General features: G+C 42.0%; 1 protein-coding gene and 1 long non-coding RNA gene across 3 annotated transcripts; one reads left to right on the top strand and one right to left on the bottom strand.

The window, feature by feature from the left end:
* Positions 1-1969: 1969 nt before the first annotated feature.
* Positions 1970-13340, bottom strand: ATP6V1G3 (ATPase H+ transporting V1 subunit G3). Its single transcript, XM_084528129.1, has 3 exons — positions 13000-13340; positions 5579-5679; positions 1970-2419 (listed from the first exon to the last, which is right to left on the bottom strand). The coding sequence occupies exons 1-3, from the start codon at positions 13079-13081 to the stop codon at positions 2246-2248; spliced, it is 357 nt and encodes a 118-aa protein (XP_084384255.1). The 5' UTR covers positions 13082-13340; the 3' UTR covers positions 1970-2245.
* LOC311440798 lies at positions 7255-24916 on the top strand. Of its 2 annotated transcripts, XR_014695595.1 has the most exons (6): positions 7255-7385; positions 7455-7553; positions 16716-16771; positions 18319-18461; positions 21694-21816; positions 24198-24916. It is a non-coding gene; the product is annotated as an uncharacterized lncRNA (long non-coding RNA). The 2 variants fall into 2 exon arrangements; XR_014695596.1 differs by lacking the exon at positions 7455-7553 and having other exon boundaries at positions 7325-7385; positions 16711-16771.
* Positions 24917-25180: the final 264 nt, after the last annotated feature.

The following is a 25180-nucleotide window of genomic DNA, read 5'->3' as shown; positions in this document are numbered from 1 at the left end:
GGTCACAGCAAGGAGTGCTCCAGAGAGGTCGGTGCCAACCTTGAAGGGTGCTAGCAGAGGTCCTTGCTGGACTGACTGCTAAGTGTCTGGGAAGAGAAGAACAAATGACTGAGAATTTGTTTAAGAAATAACTCTTCCTGTTTCCAAAATGCTGGTACAACTGTGATACCTTCCCCTCTCCCTGCTGTACAAAGGAATGTCATTTCTTTGCTATCTAGTGATGTCCCCTCTGAAAACCACTGTAGGGCCTTGGGCCTACTTTCTAGCCACTGGAGTAGTTTTCGTATTAGATTTCCACCATAAAGAAAAGCAGAAAGTACTGCTATCTGATTATGTTAAATATAACACATCTTGATAACTAGTCATTGATTCCACACCTCAAACTTCAACTTTTTAAAGAAATTCTCTCTCCTTCTTCAGTCCCTGCTTTGGCATAGCCAAAATTTGAATCAGTTTCACAGTCAGTAACTTCTTTCAGTTCTGCAAAATCTGAGTATTTGTCAGTAACTGCCGAGAAGTCATTTTTCTTATACTGAGTATTCCCTTTGTGTGGAGAATACTCCCCTGGTATGGAGTTGAGGCTGTGTTTCAGCTTATTCCTTTTAAAATGTTCACTTTTTATAGTGTTCATTTAAGTTCACAGAAAATATATGCTTCACGGTTGAGCACTACGCTGGCTCTTCAGCCACGACCCAAGTCAGAGGCGTGTGTGCCTGGGCAGCCCCAGCTGTGCCACACGATGCAGAAGGGTGCTGGCACTGAGACTGGGGTTCCTTCATCCCCGCAGTAAATCAAACCCTATCACAACGTGATTCGAAGCACTCCTAAAGAAATAAGCCTTTCAGCTGATGTCAATAGGATTTCTAGTCTCTTTCCCATTCCTCCGCATCCTTGTGTCTCCAGAGAATATAATCAAGCACAGGAGACAGTAACAATCAGGGCTTTGAGACTGCGTAGCATCAGGCACAGCCTTGAGGAGTCATGTTTGCTGACATTAAGTTGACTACAGCTTTATGGTCATTTTACACATGACAGCATGTCAGCTGTGTAAACCTCTCTGGAACAGGAGATTGCCTATGACTAGCTGCTGTGAAATTGAAATGATTTATCTGAGTCTACGTGGTCTGAAAATCATGGCTATTGTTTGCTAGTCATTGCAGTTTCTCAAGCTTGTTTTCTAATTCAGTATAATTCTGTAGTGAAGACGAGGCATTAATGAGGTTCATGGCATAGGTTCATGAACCCTCCCCCCCCCCCCCCACCTCATCAGTGCCTTCCATCAGATTTAACAGGCTTCCCCTTGGAAGCAACCAGATCGTATTATATTTTCCTAACCTCAGAAATATTTATTTCAAGGGAAATCTGTGCCATTGTGGAGGGAATTATTACTTGAGGTCACTTTGGGTAACAGAAGTGAGCCCTGAGTGACCTGATTTCCATCAACTTCTGCTGGATTAAGGTACTATTTAGTGTAGCAGTGGTGAAGTTTGAGCCACTGGGTTCCTGTGCTTTTGGAGTAACTGAATAGATAATGATGGGCATGCTACAGTGCACCTTGAACCAAGGCAATGTTACACATAATGATTACTCCTGCTCTCACTTTTCAGCCTTAAAAAAGCTACGTAAAGCTTGTGATGTATTTAAACAATAGGACGATACTTGAAGTATGGCTTTTGAACATGATTGTGTACAAGTCAGTTATATATTGCTTTAAATTAGGATTAAACAGCTGAGAGTGTTTTGACTTCTTCTTTCTGACCAAAAGTGACAGTTCCTATATATTCCATAATCTGGCTGCTCCGTGTGTCACAAGGAGAACAGAAATGCTTTATTTTTTTATTTTTGTGGAGTTCTATTTCACATGACTTGAAGTACACTAAAGATTGGGATAAACAGACTTTATGCAACAACACATCTAGTACAGAACATATTATATGAGAAAAAGAAAGAAAGACTCCCACTGAAAAGCTGCTGGTGTCAAATAATCATTTATTCTGCAGTTATTGACTTGCCCCTGTTCAAATGACAGGGGCTTAACTACCACCAGGAAAAAACAATATTCCAACAAATGCTTGTGAAACTCTGTATAATTCTTGTCGCATCAAAAACCTTTCTGGAACTGTGCACTTTTGGCTTTAGGGTTCTTTCTCTCACAAATACAGAAACAATAAAGGAGGAAATATCTATGGTTATCAAGAAAGAAGCCAACTTCTTACAAACGTCTTTCCCCAGCACATAGCTGATCTTAAGCTGCTTGTCGGAAGTTTGGGTGGACTTCAGGGTTGATGTCATATATCATGTTCAAAAGCTTTTTCATCATGGTCTCCTTGTTCTTGTGGTAGCTGCTGGTGAGTTTTTGGATGGTTTCCTTTGTTTGCTCTTCTATTTTAGCAGAGAGGTCACCTTGGGAGCCCATTACCTGAAAAGCAGAAGCCCTCTAAGCAAAAAAAGGCATTGTATATGACCATGTTTATTGTACTTCTCTTTATCATCTAGCATAAACACAATGCAAACATGTCACAGTGTTTTCTAACAGTAAGGGTGTGATCTAGGTTGAACCGTACACATAGAAACAGGATTCGAGGGAACTCTTTCATATGCTCATTAGCAATGGGTATCTCCCCATGAAATGCAAGTTTCCTAGCTCGCTGTGGGAACAACGTTGTACATGTTTTGTCTTTTATACCATTCATTTTAATTTGTTTTCTATTTTAATGACTAGTCAACTAAGTTTTAGCACTAGTGTGCTTCATTTGGCCTCACTGAGAATAAATGTGAGCACCGCTAAGGAGCAAAACATGGGAAAGCCTTCCTGAAAATGCATAATTAGAGTTTCAGAGTATTTGAAGAGTCTTCAGCAGCTACTGATGTATAACCCTCAACAGGCCTCAGACAAGGTCTTTTAATGTTACATTTTCTTATCTGGCAAAATACCAGACAGCTTCTGGCACAGTTAGTATCAGGACATTCGCTTAGAATTTAATTGACTCTAGACTTGCTGAACATTTTAGCAAGGTTATGTTGTAAACAGATGCACACGTTCCAAATCCGTGGCTTTGTTCCTTCCTCCCCCACTGCTCCAACATCCCTTGCATTCTTCCCTTGTGGAAAAGTCCTTCAGATAGCAAGAGAGAAATTTGTTTTCAGCTAGAGAATTCCATGGAGGAGAGCAGAAGACGTTTCTGCACACAAAGTAAGAAAGGAATAAATAACGTATCTTTCTTATTCCTGCCACAGTTTTCTGGCATGGACTAGCAGCTGAACTAACATGTGGGGGTACCTAGAGGCTGACCACAAACAAAGGGAGGGGTCGTTAGCTTTATTTTCCATGTGATTTCAGCCCAACTTAGTACTTGAGAGAAGGAAAAGCAGCTGAACGAAGATCTCCTTTTGCACAAATCACCTTTGCAATTATCTGTACCTGGCAACGTAGTATGAAGTTTGTCTGCACTCCAGATGTAAAACATTTTATGATTTGGAAGATATACAGGATGTAGACACAATAGTAAACACTGGGAAAAGAAGATTGTTTTCTGTAGTAACTATTTTTAGCTGGCATTTTATTTTAGCTTTTAGACAAGTTGTAAGGGCCTCATGTGGGAAGGATTGTACAGCTTAAACTGGATTTATGAAGTTGATTTTTTTTCCACAGGGCAAAATAACTTTCTAAAGATCCCAGATGGTTGCGTGTTATCCAGCTACTAAATACTTTCGCAAAACCTCAGGGAGACCATTCTAATCTGAAGAAGAGCCTCTGTAGACTGGGAACTTGCTCTCCTGGACCGTGCTAATATCGTAATCTGAGATCAATTCTTACTCTCCTTTCTTCCTTCCTTTCTTTCTTTCTTTCTTTCTCCTTTTTTTTTTTTCTGCTTCTGATTTTGAAGATCTTTTTCTTGTCAGCATGCAGGCAACGTTCTGCTTAGTCTGTGATTTCTGCTGACCTTGAAGGCCTGTCCCTTATCTTGCCTATACTGGTCTGATGTTAGTGTCATTCCAAAGTTGGCAAAACATTACACGTTACACAAAACACAAATCCAGAGCCAGGGTTCACATCTCCAGAGTTCAGTGACCTCAGACCCCAAATACAAACACTATGAGCACTATCAAAATCAGCTTGAGCTCTGGGCTTAAATTTTATATGTTAAAAAAAAATCTTTCTAGTTGTCTCTAACCTCAAATTAATCATTGTTTTTGTTGCCATTGTTTGTTCTGGACTGAAGTGGAACTTCTTGTGGTATGAGAGAAGTTACCCAAGCAAGGATATGGCGACACAGAAGGATGAGAAGGAACATGTGTTTGTGCCTGGACACCTGAACCAGCAAAGTGAAGTGGGTATCAGACCTCACTGGCTTAGCTGGAACTCCTGCCTGCCTTCCAGGCACAGGTAAATAACGATGACGTTAGTCTGGGGTAGATAAATGTGCGATGTAATGGGGTCAGGGAACATGAGGGAGGACTGCAGTGATGGGTACAGATAGCCACATGCTGCCATTTGAGGAGCAGTGTGTGCTCTGGCCTGCTTGTGTAACGCGCTCAGTTGACAAACAGTGGCCTTTCCTTGCAGCTTTGTTTGGGATGACAAAATTCAATTCACACCAAAGAAAGGCTTCTGCTATTCCAGACCTAAAGCGAGAAGTTCGTTTTGACTGAAAAGGTGAATAAATTGTAGGCGTATTTTTACTTTATTTTAGTATCAGTAAAAATCTGATATTGTATGTTTGAGACAACACCACCTGGCCTGGCAGTGTGATGGTGTGTCTGGTGGCTGTGTTTGTTGGAGACTGCGTACGTATATCCTTAAGGCTTATGATCTCTGCTGGAGAATGTCTTATGTGAAGTGTGACTGAAATAGCAGGTTTATAAAGCAGTTTTCATTTGGCCTCCTTGGCTTTTTTTTTTTTTTTTTTTTTTTGGCAGTAAAAACAAAACAACACAAGAACAAAAATGTAAGAGGGAGGTCACCAAGTAAAAGAGAACGGTTTTTGAATCTTTATGAAAATACTAGGGAAGACAGCAAGATGGCATAAATGTATAAAATGAACTGCAATTCAGATAGGAAAATATTATCCAGACCACTTTTACTATGAAGATAGGAAAAACCCCAAGGCTTGGATGATTTCAGTTCACCAGAGGTGCAGTGTTGTATGCAGACAAAAAGCTAAAGTGGAACAGAAATAGAAAGAAGGATTTTAAATCGTCACTATTACCAAAACTTCCACCTTATTTCAACCTCCAGTTTCAGGGCAGAATCAAGATCTGTCTGGAATTGAAGGAAAACCTTGAAGGCATTTTACTTGAGGGAGTTAACGTCTTCAAAAGGGCAAGCGTGAACCAAATATAGAATCTAGACAATTTTAGTGTTAAAATCTACAGTACCAGGTACAAATGCATTCCACGCCAGTGAAGAAGTCCAAATGAAGCATCTGCACGTCACAGGAGATGCCTGTGTGACAGCTGGGTTCAATCAGTGTGGTCAGGTTAGGTTGTGGAAAGTGTCCAGGTAATGCTGTTTGAAGCAATTTGTTCTACTAGTGAGCATACTGACAAAAAAAGGCCATGCACGTTTCTTACTTACATTTGTTTGCTTATTCCTAAACTCCTTCTCCCTCTGCAGCCGGTAGTGGTCTATCTCAGCAATGGCTTCTTCTTTGGCCTGCTTCAGCCTCTTTCCCTTTCCTAATGGAGAGGAGAAACAAGGATTTACTTCGCAGGTGTCACTTCATCTCAAGAGGTGAATTGCTCAACATCAGAGGTATTTCTACCTGGTGCAGAAGTTTCCTGGATGAAGCTGTGAGCAAAGTGAACAGTGCTGCTATCTGCCTGGGATTGTCAGAGGGGTGAAGCGAGCTTGTAGGGCACTTTGTGCCTGACAGCCCGTCTCACCAGCACCCATCTTCTGAGCAGAGCTCCCTGGGCATCAACATGAAAAGCGTGTTGGTTTGCTAACAACACAAGTCTTTTTGCAACTATGCATTTTCTCATAACAGAAACGATTTTTTTTTTTTTTTATCACAGCTTTGTGTTTAAATAAATATCTATCTTTCCTTCATCAGCAATAGTAGCAGCCAGATAACAGATTTTAGTTGTCAGTGATTGGAAAAGACGTTATTCTGTAAGTTTTTCTGTATTGATTGGCTGCCAGGATCCCTTCATCCCGCACCAACTGGATGCTGTTTAGAGCTGGCAGATTTCCAGCATGCTGCGAGGTACATCTTAACCACTACCAAACTGAGTTGCAACCTTCAGGCTCTGTCCTCGTCTCCCCCACCCTTTTTCCCTAACATCTGCTAAACGCAGAGGTGAATGATTAAGAGAAAAAGGAAGCTGATGGTATTATTTCTACTAATGTGTAGAAAGTATGAAAGTGATTTTATATATATATATAATTTTATTTTTAAAAAGGATGGTGATCTTGCATCCTTATAGAAGTGGCATTTTAGGCTGTAGTGGAAACTAAACTCTTCTTTCTGGAAAGGGTTGTATTTGCCAACTTCATTTTGTGCACTGATAATAGTTACTTCGTCTTAGGTAAAATCCTAAGGGTATGTAAAATTAAACCCATGTAAATCATTGCAGAGCCAGGCCCAGGTACATCCCGGGTCTCGCAGGGATGTTATGCAAAGGATAAAAGCAGGATTGATGGGCATGCTATACTGAAGTTCTTACATGAGGCAAGCACTGAACATGCCGTGACCAGCCCATGGAGATGCACCTGTCTGCCTGCTTTACAGAAACTCAGTAAGGCACATGGATCTTCCCAGGGCTCTGCTTTTTTTGTGAGGAAAAAGTCACTAGCTGTAAAACCCTTGCCTTGGATGTTGATATGGATGTTGTATTTGAGGCTGCTGGGCTGATGCTGATTTGTGTTGTTGGTCTCTTTCCTCTGTACAACCTGAACTTTGTGAGCAAGAGGGGATGTGCCTGCTCCCTCACCAGGAGAAAGGGCTCCAGGGGCTAAAAAAGCTATTGCTTAGTTGTGTAAATTAGGACATCACCAGAATGAGAGCACAAAGACTGCACAACTGAAAAAGGCACCTCAATTTGGTGCATGAAGCACCCTGATATTTATCTGTTTGTTTATTTATTGGAACCACTTACTTGATATCACTGAGCAACATGAATACTTCCAGAAAGTTGTTAAAAGCAGTACCTTTTCTGAAATCCTAAACAGTATTCTCCAACTAAGCTAGGGAGAGGAGCATTACTACTTCTGATTTGGTTTTCCATGCTGCTGTATCAGATGGGCTACACCTGTACTGGGCTTCTGAAGCCTTCTCAGGTGTGACGTGGGGTATTCCCCTTCCCCTGGGCAGGGCACAACAGCAAAGCCCAATCTGTGAGGAAGACGCTGGTGATACCTCTGTGATTCCACAAAATCCCAGGTAAAATTCCTGATCCTGTAGTAAATTACACGTGCAGCTGGTGGCCCCTTCTAAAGCTATTATTTGCAGATCAGCTGAGGGATGCCTGAAACAGGGATTTCCATTTGAAGTGTTGGTTCCTGGACCGTTGGCTTTTGTGGGTGTACTGACTGTGGGACCTGAGGAGAGGTGAGAGGTGGTCGTGTGACGGCATTTTACAGCAAGGAGGAGTACGGTGGGGAGCTCAACAGATTTACTGACAGTTCACCAGTGGGGAGTGTTCTTTTGTGTAGTTTATTGCTTGTCTCAGAGTGCTCCTGCCACCAAGGCAATCTAATTTGTACGGGGGGCAGTGATGCAGGTTGAAACCTAGCACACACCTTCCCAAAGTTTGTATTTGTTTGATGAAAGCTGATTCCCTCAGCTTCTGTCTCTTGCTGTATGAAGTCTTGGGACCATTACGCTGAACTGACTGATATATGTAAAAGCCTGACATCAGTCTGGACACCGAAGTTCAAAACTAGGTTTAGGTTCCTGTTTTGTTCTTGTTCTCATCTCCAAATTTAGAGCGGACCGGCCTTTTACAGAGTTTTCCTTGAGAGAAGGAGCCGGGAGGAGATTCTGTGGAGCTGTAATTGGAGGGAGTGACTACAAAGAAGCTCTGCCAACTTCACCAGCTGAAGAACTGGGTCTCTATAGCAAATTACATTATTTCAAAATCAGTGGGATTTTAATTTCAAATTCCATCTGGGGGTCCATCTGTAGTAAATATGTTGCATATTTGGCCACAGGATAGATAAATAAATCCATTTTAAATGCACACAATAGAAAGGGATTAGCTGTAAAACAAGAGTTCATCTGCCTCTCACAAAGCAGCTAGTGAACAAAAAGTATGTATACACATACGTGGCACATCTTGACAGTGCACTGGAGTAAGCACAATACATAGGGTGTCACTGTAGGGTGGCAGCCATTTCTTTTTTTTCCACGGTGCCTTTAGGATTGGCACAGCAGGAACCTGCTGCTTCCTATTTAATTAAGTGGAAAAGCTGTGAGTAAATTACTGCTAGTTCAACAACGTTGTGGACAGAATCAGCAACTGCCAACATATGCGATCGTGCATATGCTGCACCTGATTAAGTTAAGCAGAAACTAGAGCTTAACCTGCTGTTTCACTAGAGGCAAACCAAAATTAATTAATCAGTCTGTTATTAACCACTTGTCTGCTACCTTAGTTGTGCAATAAGGGATTGCCTTTTCAAAGTCTCACTGATCTTCTGGACAGGATTCTCTGTATCAAAGAGCTGAGCTGAAATTAAAGCTTATGTCCTTACAGGTAGCAGAGCACTGAAATTCAGCCAAGATCATACAAAAAGAGGGCTAGAAATACAGGAGGGGAGTCAACCAATGTGACCCTGAGAGATTTACTCCAGGACTAAAAAGAAGAGGTGTGGAAAACTCCATGTTTGAGGAGACTTTTGCCCCAGGGGCCAGGTTTACTATTGCCTGCTTGTCTTTTCTTCCTGTGCTTGAATATTAGGAGCTGCAAAGCAGCTGAGCTGCCCAGGTTTCCTGTCCAGGGGTCTGGTAGCTGAGCAGGAGGGAAGGGGACAGTCAGGAGCTTCTAGAATCACATCAAATTGGCCTAATCTTAATCATTTTACTCTCTGGAGCAAGTCAGCCCTGTACTAGATATTGTCTTATCTAACCTGTGGGAAAGCATTACTAGCCTGGAGAAAGGTAATATTCTTTGTAGGTATTGCTCTGATGTTAATGAACTAGCTCAGGTTAAGTTCAAAATGATCAGTTTTGTTACTATTTTTTTAAGGTCTCGCAAGAGAATATTTCTGAAAATTTTGCATTCTAATTTGCTTAAACACGAAGTTATCTTACATTCCTAGAACAGAGTTGCTAAAATTGGCTTGCTGTTTTCAAACAGAACATCTAGGTTTCTAGCTAAATTTCTGCACAGAAATAATGTCATATGCATAAGTTGCCAAAATTTAATGACATTTTCTTTAAATAGGACCATTTCTGTTGTTTTTAAGAGTGCTACGTTGCTAAATGGGATTTAGGAATGCTCTTTTTGGGCAATATTAATGAAAATACAATAGAAACAGCTGATCAGTGGATGTATAGCTTTTTTGGCTAGACAAAGTATGTCCTGGATGTTATCCAAGTGAGTGTGATGGATGTAATTGATGCAATTTTATTTTATTTTTTTAATATCTTATTTTGCTTAATAGTTGTTTTTTAACCTGACTTCCTGAAAGTTTTCATCTGAGCTTTCACTTTTATTAGAAACCAGAAATTCAAGCCAAAATATAAAAAAAAAATCTATAGGAAACCAAGTTTTGCTAAACCCAGTGTTCACGTTACATTTGTTTCCCTTGTTTATCCAGAAGGATTTTCAGGAATCGACATCTTGGCTCTGATAATGTGAAGCTATTTCTGGGATCCAAATTATGCTTAAAGAAAAAATGACAGACAAAGCAGTGCAGCGTACAGAAGGACAGAGAACTGCAGGCTCTTTTCATGTTTGATCAATTTGGTAGCTTCAGCCCTGCGTAAGTGCATTTACCAACAAGCTATTAATAAATGGTCAGGTGTAAATGACATCAGCCCGTGATACGATAAAGAATATTGCAAGGCCAGATAAAGGGCATTGAGCAAGAGGTGTGAAAAGGCATGCACAGAAGAGCTGTAGCACCACGCTTCCGCTTCTCTTTATGAAGATAAACAGAATTCTGGTGTCGATTTTCCAGTTGTGCAAAGTGGGTTTTGCATTGCAGCAGCTGCGTGTGTCAGTAAGGAGGCCCATGATGTGTTTATATACAGCATTAGGCGTGTCCATGCTACCTTTTGATCTGGTGATGTGCATATCAGCTGTAAACACTGACGGTCTTGCATAAGGATAGTTTTGGTAATCACATTTCCTTGAAAATGCCTTTTCCTGGTTGTGTCCCACGAACGACCTGCTGTTCTTCCTTCTCACGTTACAAGGTAAATAGAAAAACCTGACGCACTGGGACGGTGCCGCTGCTCGAGGGCTGTTTGCAGTGACAGCAGAGGTCATGCTTACAGCTCGGCAGGGCAGGTTCAGTGCTTTCACCTGCAGCCCTGAGCCGTGTGTGCCCAGCCCTGAGCAGGGGCTGCTGATCTGAACTGGTACGGGGTGGGTCTGGGCTGCTGTTTGCTGAGCGAAGCAGCATCGCCTCGCCTCGTTCCTCCACACTGTGTGTGCTGGTTCACCTGTGACAGTGGATAGCCATGCGTTGCCTTTTGTTTTAGATTCTGTACTCTGTCTGAAACAAACGAGGCAATACCTTACGTTGACTCAACTACAGAATCACTCTGGGGAAGAAGCTGCTGAAATTATGCTGGCCACAACAGGCTTTGGCCCTAAGAACTCGTTTAGTCCCTGTCCCAAGTTATTTAAGCCATGCTGGTTTAGTTAGGTCTGTCAGGTGGCGCAGCGATGCTGCTGTGAAACACTGAAGTGAAGGACAAGGAAAACTGCTGGTACACTGGAACAGTCTGATGTGTGAGAGCAGAGGCAAGGAATAGAGAAGAAAATCATACCGATAAAATAGTTTTACTGTTTTCTACTGATGACAGAGTTTTTAATAGTTGGTTTTCTGGAGCTACTGAGTAAGTTCTACCTCAGCACTGCAACGCTGGTAGGTGCAGGCAGTGGCTCAATTCAGGCTGCTGGCTCAGGGGCTGGGAGATGGGTCACCTGCAGGAAGCCCTGCGCCTCACACGTGCTGTGCCTGCGGCCGAGGTGGGGACAGGAGTGTGCTCGCCAGCAGAGCAGAGTAAGTGCAGCTGGAGCTCGTGCCCAGATGCAGCAAGATGCTCTCATTAGCAGTCATCATTTGTGTTATTACGATAGTTTGCATTTGGTTTCTTAATTTATTAAACTTTTAAACCTCTTTTAAACCGTCTGTTTCAGAAAAAGCTGAAGTGACATTTTTTGGATTTGAAAAATAAAATAAGGTGAGCAGCATCAAGCTGTCATAGCTAAATGCCTGATTCTGCAGTCCCTGTTCAGACCTAACGCCCATTCCCTCTGTGAGGCTGTGCCTTCCCAAATCATGGGCTTTCTTGCTTCTTGCTCTGGGGAACCATTTGTTTCCTCTGCCCTACATAAGAAGAGAGGCAACATCCCAGTGAGAGCACCTCAGCTGGCTGCATAAAGGCTGAATCACTCACTAATAATTCCTTGCTCTCAAGCTAGGAGCAGCGCCCCCAAACGCCCTCTATTTGTGAGTCTTTTGTGTTATAAAGATGGAAAAATGTTCTTCCTCTGCTTTTGCATGGCTACAAGGTGCAGGCAGTGGCTGGATGCTTAGGAAAGAGGTGTTGCTTTTCTGCTTATTTTCTGTGTGCTGCTGTACAAATTAACATGTTACGCAATTAGTGAGCACACAGCAACGCTGATTTGTACTAGAAGAGATACACAAACTAGACAAATAGTTTTTCTCTAGCTTCTATTTCTGCCTTGAAAACAAAATCCTTCATCAAAGTCTCCTGCAGCACGTGATATCTTCATGCGTTTTAGTTGAGTTTGGAGGATGATGTTGTTTCCTGCTGCTGGTTTCTAAATCAAGATCTCTCCATGAAACAGTGTTAACATTTCATGGCTAATGCAGGCCAGTGACTTGTGTGGTCGGTATCTACACTCAGGAGACATTATGGTGACTATTTTGTATTAAGTCAATGAGAGAGAAATGCAGAAAATGAAGGAAATATATAACAGGAAGACCGCCAGATGAATTGTTTCTTTTATTTAGATCATTAGCGGATTCAGCTACATTTTTTCCCATTTTATTGGGATGTTAATTTCCTTTCCTTATTTGTTGTTACTACTATTTGCTTAGATTTGACTAGAATAAAAAAGGTTGAATTTGTTATTCTTGGGTATCTACACATACTTTACACTGGGCATTAGGCATTCAGCAAAAAAGATGTTTGTTTTAAAATCACCATTTGATCACTCAGTGATTGCTTATTGCTTGTAATAAGACTTACAGCAATGACCACGGTACTGACATTTCTTAGGATTGTACTGTGGCTTTTACTATTATTATTACTCTGAAGTCTCCATTTGTTTCCATGTATTTCTTTTTGAAGCCCAGCTGAGATTAAAAGGCAAGTTACTGGTTTTCATAAGTAAAGAGGAACACTGAAAATATTACGTAAAGAGAAATAGAGTTTGGAGTCTGGTTCTCCAGAGCTGGCAGCCAGAGGTGTGCAGGTTTCTCGTTTAAATGCCTGAAGAAGGATGTAATGACATTATTGGCATTGAGAAAAAGCAGTAATAAATCTAGCTGACAGGACGAACATAACAAAGAAAACCTTGTTCAGTGTGAAGAGGCACGTGCATGCACGCACACACAAGCACACGTGTGCACACGATTTGGAGCAAGCCGTGCACCAAAGGCTGGGATAAATGCCTGACTGCCGTCAAGGCACCGCGCTGATGCGAGTGGGAGGAAAGTGGCACAGAAAAAGAATAGGAGCAGCCCATCTGTGCTGCGTACAGATGAAATAATGCCGGTTTTCCATGAGCCACTGTATTTCTGAAGAGCTTACAGTAGAAAAAGACAGTAAAAACAGGCCAGATGCTTACTTTTTTTGGCTTCCTCCAGCTTGTCCTTGGCACGTTTTTCTGCCTGCAGAAGCTGCTGGATTCCCTGAGACTGGCTGGTCATGCTGGTTGCTGGGGCTGGTGCCCTTCTGCGGGGACTGGAGCTCGGAGGGAGCTTTATATAGCTGCCAAACCCTTCCCTGTGTTTTCAGTCTGTCGGTTATTACAACAGCCTTCCAGATTGCACCAAACCAGCCTGCTCTGTCCGGATTGCTGCTGGGCACAAAGGGCTGCTGGTGGAACCAGAGAAATGCAGTGGCTGGGCTCACAGGGACGCTCCCTCTTCCCCAGGGTCACCCAAGCGTCCCATGAACACGTTGGGGAAGAGGAGAATAACGCTCCAAGTGGCTTGTAGTTTTACTGGGATTTTTAAAAATCTTCTAATGCTGAAGCAGAAAGTGGTTAACCTCGTGAGAGGCACTGGGGAAACAAATCATTTTGTCTCTTGAAACTTGCTTTTAATAAAACTTCCCGTAGCATGAGGAATCAGACTCGGGCAGTCCATGAATTGTTTTGATTGAACACACTGAACTGGTTGTAGGCTTTTGTTTGGTGTTACTTGAAGGTATTTTTTTTTTATTTTTTTATCAGGGACTACAGTTGAAATAAGCGTGTGGTGGAAGAGGTGTGCTCCAAGCTGTAATCTCCCACGAGGCAGCTGAGTGTGGTGAGTGGTAGCCGTGGGAGTCAGCTCTAAGACCCAGGCTCCGGGATGGTGCAGCTCTTGGTCTAGGGCTTCCTCTCAAGCCCCGCTAACGTGTGCAGCGGTCACACAAGCGTGTGCGTGGCTGTAGGTGCACATCCTGTTCCCTAGGGTGGGCGCGTGTCTTGCGTGCTACTGCGAAGGAGCAGCACGATCATAGCTTGAATCCTGAAAAATAAAATAAATCTCACTGACAAAGGTACTTTGGGCATTACACGGGAGGGGAACATGTCAAAAATTGGGATGAGAATAGATCAAGCAGGCTGTGATGTCCTGTTTGCTTGCTGCAGGGCTCTTACCTGCCCCTTGTGAGGAAACGCGTGTTGCTGGTACGAAGGCTTTTCTTCTCCTAGTGGCTGCGGGCTTGAGGGAGAATGGGGGCAGAAACCTCTTGCCCTAATGCTGCCTTCAGCTGCATGCAGAATAAGAGTAAGTGCTAAGGCTTTGAGAAGTTCGTTTGTTTTCTGATCTGTGATATTGTGGAGTCAAATTCCAGCCAGGCTCAGTCTCGGCAAGATGCTCCCTTCTTACAGCGCGTTACTTGCTGGGCTTCTTCCTTCATCCAGAAACCGCGAGTTGCCTCCCCCTGCCTAGCACTGACATCAGGGATCAGCTCTAGCTGCAAGAGAACAGACATGGCACTATTTTTAGCGGGTTTTAAGGCATAGCTTTCAAGTTTATTTTATTTAGAAATAGAAAAGGAAGTGCTGATCAGTTGCACAGAAAAAGGGCAAGCTGCAGGGTTGGCAAGCCTGGTGTGCTGCTGGGGCTGAGCTCCAAGCCTGCTGACCGGCAGAGAAAAGCAGAAGTAGAAAACGAAAGTAAAAAGAGAAAAAAAAGCAAAGATACTTGGTTTACTTGGGGCAGGAAACTTGGGCTCAGAACTTGAAAGCAAGTTACTTAAAAATTTAATAGGAAGCAGAGCAGAGATGTCGTCAGGCCTGTCACAGCCACCAGGAGCATATTCAAGGCAAAGGGTCTTGTCAGGCAAATCTCTGCGCTCCAAGCCCTGTACCGAACCTGCTGGCAAACGGGGCTGCTTCGGAGCCTCTGGACGTGTCAGGGGTGAGGCACGTCGATTCCTCAGAGCAGGTCTCAGTGCTGTAATTATGTTACCTGGACCTCAGTAATGATCTAGATTTTGTTATTTACAACCTGCTAATTTTAATATTTCACAGAAAATAGTTCTATGTGATGGATTTTTATGGAAAAATGGCACACCCTAGAACTGATTACTAAGTTACTCCACAGTTCAAAAATTCATATATTTCTCAAGCAGATCGCCTGAGCTGCAGATGTCACATTCATGTATTTCCATGCCTTTTTCTTTTTTTTCTTTTTTTTTTCTGAATCAAAGGCTCTCAGTTTATAACTTGCCTTGTAGTCAGTTTTCTGGTCTTGGCTCCGGGTGAGCGGGCCGGGGCAGTGCACGGTGGCACGCCGCCCTGGCATCGCTCCTGACGTGGGGTACTGGGACGGCTCCTCGCGGGGGGAGAAGGGTGGTTTACTTTGGCTGGTGCTGCTACACGGTGTGTGAGGCTCCACACAAATGCTGCCACTTGGAACTCATTTTGAAGCTTGTCTGGTGATGATGTCAGGCTGTTTTGACATGGCACCTCTCAGTATCCCACTTCTAGGATAATTCATTAAAATAAAGTAAGTTAAGCCACTGACTGACCAAACAGGCTCCTACTTCATCACCAAGCAAATGAGTAACGTTTCTGTGCTGCAGTCACTGGCTTTCTTTCCAAGTCAGCTCCAAACTCATTTAATTAGAGAAGAGAAGCTGATGGGATGACTGGTGATGGGAGGAGAGGTGTTAGCAGAGAGGTTTCTCTCTAAGATGCCTCCCTTTCCTTCTCAGCATCTCCTCCAGCTGTCTCATGCCCAGAGTGTTCAGAGCCTGCCCTGGTTCCTGCCACCACCAGGACGGGAGGGCAGGCGCAGCTCTGCCGTTCGCACTCCCCAGAGCGAAACTGCGGGGCTGGAAATTGAAGAGTCTTGCAGAGGATGAGAGCCCCTGCAGGGATCCCGCTGCTCATCCTCAGTTCAGCCAGCAGAGGCACTTTAAGCCAGGTGGTTCTGGTGCAGGCTGAGCCGCGCAGCTGCTGTCTGCTGCCTGCGCTGGGTCGGTCAGGGCCAGTGGGGTAATTCACCCCAGGCAGTTCCTATTATTTTATTTGGAAAAGGGCCACTTGCTGTTGTTCAGATTGAGTTCACTTAGCATGAAAGTAGCAACGTCTCAGTGCATCCACCACCGAGCAGTCGAAGCAGTGGAGGCCGCTGGCCTCCTTTTATTGTGGTTTGTGTGCAGAGGCCGTCCTCTATGTAGGGCGGCGGCAGGCAGCTTGCGCTGAAACACGTTTCAGCTGAACGTCTCCCATGCATCATCTCTGTGGCTGCATTTCCCTAAGCACACACGTTTTGTAATCGTTTTTTAAATTATAAAAAACGTTGTTTCCAGATAGAGCTGCTGTGACTACCAAGCAGTGCGCTTTGTTCGGGCTGCGGCTTCAAAGCAGCGGCGCTGGTTCAAGGAGAAAGCGTTAAATCAGCGGCGCGCCAGGCAGGACAGCTGCCGCAGAAGCTTTTGTGTGTCAGCACGCGTGCCTTGCGTTGCGCTGCTCTAGAAAGGCCTCAGGACGGAAAGGCACTGTGCACACCTACGTAGCTTCCTACACCGCAGTCAGGGCCGCTCCTCTACAAATGGAGCACCTTCAAATGGACCGAGCTCTGCCACGGCACGCAGGTCTGCTGCTTCTGTCAGCATCCGCGTCAAATAGACTTTAAAAGGCTTTGCACATAACTTAAACTGTATGCATTGACGACCATCACGTGCCTCTCAAAATCATGCCCTTTTCTGTCACAATCAGACAACTATATCTGAAGAAAAACAATTTTGAACTTGGTATGGAAGGGGTGATTACAGCTGTAACCTGGGATTCTCGCTACAGCAGTTCCTACCGGTGATGTTCTTGCTCTGTTGTTAGTGCAGTTGACCTCAGCAGCCTGAGTTTCTCCCAGAGGCCTGAACAGCAGGGGAACAAACAGGTAAGCAAAGAGGAATAACTATTAATGAACTGCCAGAAGCAGGTTGCTGCCATAGTGTCGGGGCAAGCTCATTGACTGCTGGCCAAGTCTATTGACACAGACCCTGCTTCAGCTGCCATGGCAGCCTGCATGCCCTATGTTGAGTGTCCACCTGTAAACCAGTGCACAGTTTTTCCTAAATTTGGCCTGTGCAGTCTAGATATGAGCAGTTATGCTTGCTTCTGTAGTTGGTTCAGCATTCAGAGAACAACAGTGTTAACTAGTTAATTAGTTTTTCTAAAAATGTCTCCAACTGCAAGGAGGACATTGAAGAGAAATGTCTGCATTTTCTGTTAGTCATGTGATTATTCAGGTACAGTGAACTTAAAAAAAAAAAAAAAAAAAAAAAAAAAGGAAAAAGCAAATATAGTCTTCAAAATGTCCAGGTTAATTTATAACTTGACTATCAGTATGATTGTGATTACTTCCTATTCTCAGTGTATGGTGTGCTCACCCTAGCCAGCAGCTAAGCCCTCCCCCAGAGCAGGACGAGGAGCGAACTGAACGAGCAAAAGTGAGAAAACTCGTGGGTCAAAGTAAAGACAGTTGAAAAAGTGAGGCACGAGGAGAGGAAGAAAGAAAAACAAACAAACAACAACAAAAAAAAAAAACAGCAAAGAACAAAACCCAGGTGATGGGAAGACAAATCAGTTACCACCTCCCACAAGGCGATTGCTATCTAGCCTCAGAGCAATGGCTACTGTGGACAGAGCAGTGCCCCGGTTTCATTGCTGAGCCTTGTGTTACATGGCATAAAGTACCCTTGGGTCATTTGGGGCCTGCTGTCCCAGCTGGGTCCCCTCCCAGCCTCCTGGCCCCTTCAGCTTGCTCCTTGTGGGGGCAGAGTGAGCAGCAGAGGAAGCCTTGACACCCTGCAAGCACTAGGTGTGTTATCAACACTGATTTGGCCACAAATCCAAAACACAGCAACGTGCAGGCTGCTAGGAAAAAAATAAGTCCCAGTCAGACCCAGCTTCAAATAATGTGTTCCTCCTTTCCCCCCACCCCCTTTCCTAGTGCTGTTCTCCACTATTTTCTTACGCACCCTTTGGCACACAGAGCATGCCTCTTCTCTTACCACATCCTCTTGATGACTTTATAGCAGTGCTGCTTTTCCAAAGAGGTTTGCAGCCTCATCAGTGCACTTGTGCAGGCAGGCTTGGAGTAGAGGGGAAGTGGGGGGTCATGAAAATATATTTTTAACTGTGTAAGCTAACCAACAACTTGCATCCATGTCACAGCTCTACGTTCACTTGAAGAAAGTGACTGTAGTGTATCAAAAAATTTCAATGCTGTCTAGAATTAGATTTACTGAGCTCAACAGAGACATCACAAAGTAAATAATTCAGCTTTGCTTGCAGCCTAGAGAAGCTGAACTTGTAATCTGCTGTCCTGTACTTATATGCTGCTGCTGCTTCTATAACTCAAAGGACATTTAACCAATTTGCTGACCTTTGACTATAAAACTTTAATTTTATACTCAGTCATCTCATTGTATTTCATTCCAGCTTTGAGTAATACCAGCTTAAACTGAAAATGAATAAAAGGAATAAGAAGAATTCCTATTCTTCAAGTGAAAATATTAATACTACAATAAGAAGAAAGAAGCCTTTATTTTTAGTCCTCATAAAGCAAGTGAACATTTGGAAAGGTAAGGCACAAAACCTGGGGTGGAAAAATGCTGAATACTGGCAATCTGTCTTTGAGACCAGAATAGACATTGCCTAGTCATTATAAAATTTCCTGATGTTATTCCTGATTTTTTTTTTTTTTATGAGGGAGATGTGGTATTTTTCTCCTTATTTTTATAACAACTGCCTTTGAATTAGTGTTCCTGGAAGGAGAAATGGATGTGTGCAGTTATTCTGGTACAAGTATAGGTTCACATGCATGTGTTTGTACATTTAGATTTAAAATCTCCATTTTTCACCTTTCCACGCTTTCCAAGGTTTTCAGTTTAATAATAATAATAAAACCTTACACTCTCTTCATAAAAAAAAAAAAGAATGTGAACTAATTTTAGCCTATTCACCACTTTACATCATGTCTCTGGTATTTTTATTCTGCATGTCTCTTATTTCTCATGTGACTTTGAGAATAGCAAGTCTTGCATGTCAGTCAGTTCTTCATCTTTGGGGAAGGACTATTCTCGTCAAGGCATGATGCAGTAAACTTGATTTTTTTCTTCAGTTCTGTGGTAACGTACAGGGGTTTGAGTTTTGCTTCACAGAAAGTAATTCTGCTAGTGAGGATCTTTGTATGTTTTATGTATTTCATTTTTCCCCTTTACAGACTTGGAGAAAAGGTCAAAAATCACCATTAGTTTTGCTTTTTTTCCAAACACTTCACTTGCAAGTAATTTCAGAGCTCAGCTAAACTAAGCAGTTACAGCATGTTGAACAAGTCCTGGCTCCAAGTGTCAGACTTCTTTAAAAGTTGGATGATTTATGCTGGTGAGTGCAGAAAGTTAAAAATGTGAGCAACGCAAAAGGTCTGTGTGCCACACACTTTGTTTTCCTTGCTGGAAAATGCAGTGAGGAATTTTGCTGCTTTAACTGGTAAGGGCATGCATCTAAGACTACTGATACAAGGTGTGTTTATTTTGTGTGTGGGGGTTGGTGGTTTTTTTTTTGGTGGTTGTTTGTTTTGTGTTTTTCATTTATATTTTCAGGACTGGAACTGTAAAAATCACATGAGATTATTTTCTGCAATCCAGTTCTGGTGAATATTTTAGGCTCCTGCACAATGCATCATTAAGCAGTCTGTTTCTAATCCAGTAGCATCATTTTTTGAAGTATTGCTTTATACGTAGTATCTTTTAAGATGGAAACGCAAATGCAGAACTTGTGAAGAAAAAAACACGGGAGCTGCAATCAGAAAATTAGAACTAGGTAATGTTTCAAGCTTACAGAAAAGCAGCTTTGTGTGTGGATTGTGAGGCCTTGTGCATAGAAGGAAGCCATCGTCAGTGGATCCAAAGGCCAACGTGTAGATTATTTGCTCTCACTGCAATGCAGGAGACGACAGGTCCCTCAGAAAGGCCAGGGCCCTGGCAGAGAGCACCAGGTTCCTAGAGCTGCTTGTTTGTTGGTACAGGAACTGTAAAGCCCGGGGAGCAAAACCTGAGCTAAGGGAGCGAGATGGGGGTTAGGGGACTGTTCTGAGGCCGTGGGATTGGGAAAGGAGGCTGCAGCTGGCAGGAGACAGCTTCAGAGAAGCTGGGGCCCTCATAACACCTTTACAGAGGAAGGGCAAGACTGGCCTCTAAATTCAGCTTTTGGCCCAGCGTTTCTTGAGACCCATCCTTCACATGAGATGGTCATGATCCAGAGACCAGTCAAAGATGATGTGCATTGCTGTGCTGGAAAGGTTCATTTCTGGTAGGAGTTCTGCTTTTAATAGCAGGGGCTGCCATGGAAGAGCTCCTCATACATGTCTGTCGGAGCTCCTGTGTGGAGAAGCTGGCTCTGTATTTCTGTAGTTTTGCAGACAGGTTTTGTGGGTCAAACTTCACCTGGAAGGTGCAAAGAACAAGGAGGAGCAAAGCATTGTGCAGGAGGAACATTTTGGGAGTTCCTTGTTGACTCATAGCAAGCATTTTCAGGCGCTGCAGAGAACCACGGGATTTCTGGTAACACGCGGTGTTTCAAAGGGGAATGTTCTGACCAGAGATGTGTGCTGGCTCAAAGTCATGAGGGAAAAGTGGATGAATTTTTCTCTACTGGACAAAAAATATAATTAGACTATTACGAAAGCAGAAAACTATTCTCTGTATCTGTCTGATAATACTGTGAATATTTGCATTGCTCTTTTTTTGACACTATGGGGGAACAGCAGAAGCAGTGTGGATTAAACCCTTTCTCATAGAGCATTGCACAGGCTATAATAGGAGAGGTTTCAAAAGAAAATCCATTGCTTTGAAAAACCTCAAAAGATGCATTAAAAAAAAAAGGAAGCTTCATGCTTATAACTACGGATGAAAGGCTACACAATATTGGTTTTCAAAACCCTCTTGAAATTAAATTAAATCCATTGAAATTCTTCAGTAAAGGCCTAAAATGTAATAGCTTTTATTCTGTCAACGTGCCCCACTGGATCTTTTCCTTCCAAGCCACCTGAGCTCCTCCTCTTAATAGCAGAGGTGACTGTAGATATGTGTCCTACAATTCAAAATATTAGAGCAGTTCAGCTGTCCTTGTTACTTCTCCTCTTTTCCCAGGTAGGGATGAACACCTTATGCCAATGTATTGGTACTCTCTGAAATTATTTTTTTACCTCCTTCTGGCCACTCTACTCCTTCTTGCCTACAGAACAAAGATGACTGGAACTTGTGATAATAGAGAGAGCAGCACCTGCATGTTGTAGGTATCAGCTGTTCTCTGCTCAGAGCTGGCTGTCCAGAGCTGTGTGCTCAGAACCTCCTTTGGACAGCCTTCTGCACGCACATGCATGCAGCACCGCCAGCTCTTTCACTGGCACGTGCAGCTGTGTTTTCATGAATCCCACCAGGAAAAGACAGAGAGAGAGAGAGAGAGCATGGTGATGAAAAGGCAGGACTTTCTTCTTGTGAACTGCAGCAATTGGGGGGGGAAAGGAAAGCACTCACCTGTGCATCAAATAACTGTTATGTTACATTTTCAGTCTCTTTGGATGCTGTGCAAGCTGACTCTAGTAGCAACAGATTTGACATACTTTTCATAATGTGCACATTATGTCCTACATACTTGAGGAAAAAAAAAAAGGAACAGGCATTATTATGCTTTGAAGCATTACAGGTAGAGCACTCATTTCCCTGTAATGGTGCACTACAAATTACTACTGTCATTGTAATATCTTTGATATTGGTGTTTTCTTCTGACCGTCTCACATTTCTGTTTTTGCAGTTCTGTAGCTTGTGGAACACTTGCTCTTTCAGCATTGATGATACTGAAGAAATAACAAGGCTCTGCAGTGTAGAAAGTTGTGTCAATAGGTATGTGAATTACAGGGTGGGAGGAGAGCTGACGGTAAGACGTTCAGAAACCTGATGCTTTACAGTAACTTTGACTTCCTCTCGACAAATTTTAGCTGTTTTGAAGCTTGCAGATTAAAAAAATAAAGGGATGACTTAGTTGTGGAAACATTTCCCCTCCCCAGACAGTATCTGATAGCCTAGTACCAAGAAACCAAAGGCTTGTGTGAAAATAAACTCAAACCTATGGCCAGAGGTATTTTGTGCTGGTATTGGTCTCAAAAATCTTAATAACATCTTAACACAGATTCTTTGATAGGGAGATTTTTTTTTTTTTTTTTAATAAAGACTTGAAAAATAATTTTGCAAGAGAAACCTTCACAGTTCTGTGCAGGAACATGACTTGAAAATCCTGAACCCTACCAGCATTTGAGGGTGAAAGATATTTTAGTTCATTGTCTGTCTGAACTTTGGTTGAGCTCTGAAGGAGCAGAATAGTGGTGCAGCAAAAAGGCATCCTTAATCCTTGGAAACTAAAACCATGGGCACTATGGCATGACAGGACGTCATCCATATGGTCTATGGATAGGCTGTCTGTATCCTAGTCTAGAGAGGATGCAGAGATGGCGCAGTTCTTTTTATGTCTTTCACATTGTGTAACAGCTGCAGGCAGCAGTAGGGAACAAGCAGTGTATCCACATGGCTGTAATGAATCATTTCTGGTGTTTGTTCAAAGGACATAAAGTTGGAAAACTGCTTCATACGTTTAGTTTTTAAATCCTTTCTAGAGGTAGCGTTCTGTGGTTTGCACTAGTATCCATATGGGAAAGTGAAAGGGCCTGAGAGGCTGTATTTCCTCCCGTGAAATCAGAGTTCAGTGAAATGTTTTCAGGCCTGTAGTTTTCAATACTATTACTAAATCACAGTCTCTGTCACAGAAACCTTTAAGTGGCAGGCCTTGACATGTGAACAAAGAAATACCTGACTATTGGGAAATGGCTGGAAGATTTGTGTTTACTGCAATTACTGCACAAGTTCTTAGTGCACAGGGTTTTTGTAGAAGGTGAGTGGCAGTAGGCTTTGCACTTGGGGAAGCCCTCACATTTAAAAAGAATGTTTAAAAGCAGAAATATTTGAAATTCCCATAAGAATGGAATGATTTTGGTGAAAACAAGGCAGTCAGGGTCACTCTGGAGAATCATAAACAAAAACCTTTGATTCACTTTTGAAATCCCAAAGTAAAAATTGTCTTCATAGACTGCTCATTCCAGAGGTGGCTACGCATTTAATTATTTCTGATTTTTAGCAAAATGCCATAAAAATTGAAAGAATTTCTAAGTTTGAACATGGTGTGCCGAGGTCTCTGTACTCATTGAATGCTGATGATCTTTCAAGTCTCCATCAATGTTACCTTATCTTTTTCTCTTTGTACAACTTGGTTGTTAGATTGGTCTGTCATCTTAAATCATATGCCAGGATTAAAAGATGAGCTTTGGAAGCCTTTTTTTTTTTCTTCTACCTCACAGTCTGTGGTATCTTGACCTTCCTCTGCTGTCTGTATATTATTTGTGGTATCATTATTGATGAAATAATGGTATCAGAAATATATACTTATGGAAATTAAAAAGTAAATGAAAATATTTTTATCTTGAAATCATCATTTCAGATAGGAAATATCTATGTTTTTCTATTAAAAAAATCAACAGAGCAACTTGAAGTTTAAGGGAAGAAATGAAAAGAGTGGTACTAATTATGGGAGACCAGGTTCTAAGCAAGAAAAAAAAACAAACCAAAACAACAAACATTAGGGTTACCCCAAACAAACTTCATGCACGATTTTGCAAATGCTTGATGGACTGCCTTCAGTTATAGCTCTGTATGCAAATCTGTAAGCTGTAGGTATTAACTAGCTGTACTTCAGTTACTGATTCATAACTATCTTCAGAATTCACCATCCAAGTGCCCACAAGAAATAATAACACTTCAGCTTGCTAGTATTTCAGAGCTAACTTGTTAATTATGCAGAGAATGATAAGGAAATTTTATTTTATTTATTTATTTTGTCAACTGTGTTGATATTCACAATTACAGAACCTTGATTTTTCATAGAATGCATATGTTGGGTATGATGTATAGAAAAAAAAATTGTATTTTTTATATTTTCAACCTTCAAGTAGGCAGCATGGTTTTAAATGATGTGAAGCATTCAGGTAATGTAATTAATTTATTGGGAATTGATGATTATTAATATTCTTAAATTATTTAGGGTAGTTTTCAAAACGAATCTAACTTCTGATTAAAATTTTTCTTTTGTGGTTGCTAAAGGAGATAGGTGGGAATGAATGCAGATGTTGGGTAACTGTCTTACTTTTTAGTGTTCTTGTCACGTTGGAAAATGTTGCTGGACTAAAATACAAAATATGTTATTGTGCATAGGATGAAGGATACTGCTGTGCTTACAGCAGTGAGAAGAGAATCCCTTGATGAAATCTACAGAGCTGCTACACAGAAAGATTGGACACTTGCTGTACCATAGTTGGCAGTGTGATTTTAATTTTTTTTTTTCCTCCAGTTCTTACTGGCAGTTACAGGTTAGGAAAGAAACCTCAGTGGAAGTGTGATTGTTGGTGTGTACGCCGGTTGATGAAAGCAGTCCTTCTCCTTGCTGCAATAATAATTTTAAGGTCTCTCCCCGCCTCTTCCCGAAGCATTCTAGGGATAAGCCCAGAAATAATAAGAAACATGAAATGTGGGATGCAGAAGTATTTATGTATAAACCAGAAGTACATTTTTTTAAAAAAAGTAAACCAAAGATAAGATGCAATGATTACTTTGAATTGCCTAACTAGACACTTCTGCTTATCTGCATCTTTTATTTTTTCTAAACTGTTCTTCATGAAATACAGTTTTAGTATGTTCACAAAGCTGATCTAAAATATGCGGGAATAAGAAACCACAGAGAACATTCAGGGAGCTATTAGCTAATGATACCGGAGAATATGTAGGATCCAGTGTGTTAATACTAAAAACAAGAAGGGGCAGGCTTTTTAATCTGCATGGTTATATGTAGAGTGAAGCATGTGTGTATTTATGTGCATATAAGTGTCTTTATATACATACATACAGATAAATATATAAATGTCAATAAATGTCAACAATAGTGTGCAAAATTCAAAGCTACTCAAATACAATGTAGTAGAACTTTTGTGTTTATTGGGTGCATTTTAAATGCAATTTTTCTTTCCATATGGACTGTATTTTCAATCTCCTTTTCTTTCTCTTCACCTCATTGGTGTATTCATTTTCTTTGTATAGAAGACCAGCAGGAGGTCTCTAGAATAACTCTTTTAGTAAGAAGTACAGGATTTGGCCTATAGTTTTAGTGTGGATGAAAGAAATAATTGATTTCTTTGAAAAAA

This window comes from Aythya ferina, assembly GCF_964211825.1.
Source record: "Aythya ferina genome assembly, chromosome: 8".
In the NCBI taxonomy this organism is placed as follows: Eukaryota; Metazoa; Chordata; class Aves; order Anseriformes; family Anatidae; genus Aythya; species Aythya ferina.
The sequence above is the reverse complement of the archived record's forward strand: the minus strand, read 5'-3'. Positions and strand labels throughout refer to the sequence as shown.

Coding starts and splice junctions, on each gene's coding strand:
- ATP6V1G3 (XM_084528129.1), bottom strand. CDS start 13,081: ATGACCAGCCAGTCTCAGGGAATCCAGCAGCTTCTGCAGGCAGAAAAA. Junction 5,680..12,999: donor GCTGGAGGAAGCCAAAAAAA/GTAAGCATCTGG, acceptor CCTCTCCATTAG/GAAAGGGAAAGAGGCTGAAG. Junction 2,420..5,578: donor TTAGGAATAAGCAAACAAAT/GTAAGTAAGAAA, acceptor TCTGCTTTTCAG/GTAATGGGCTCCCAAGGTGA.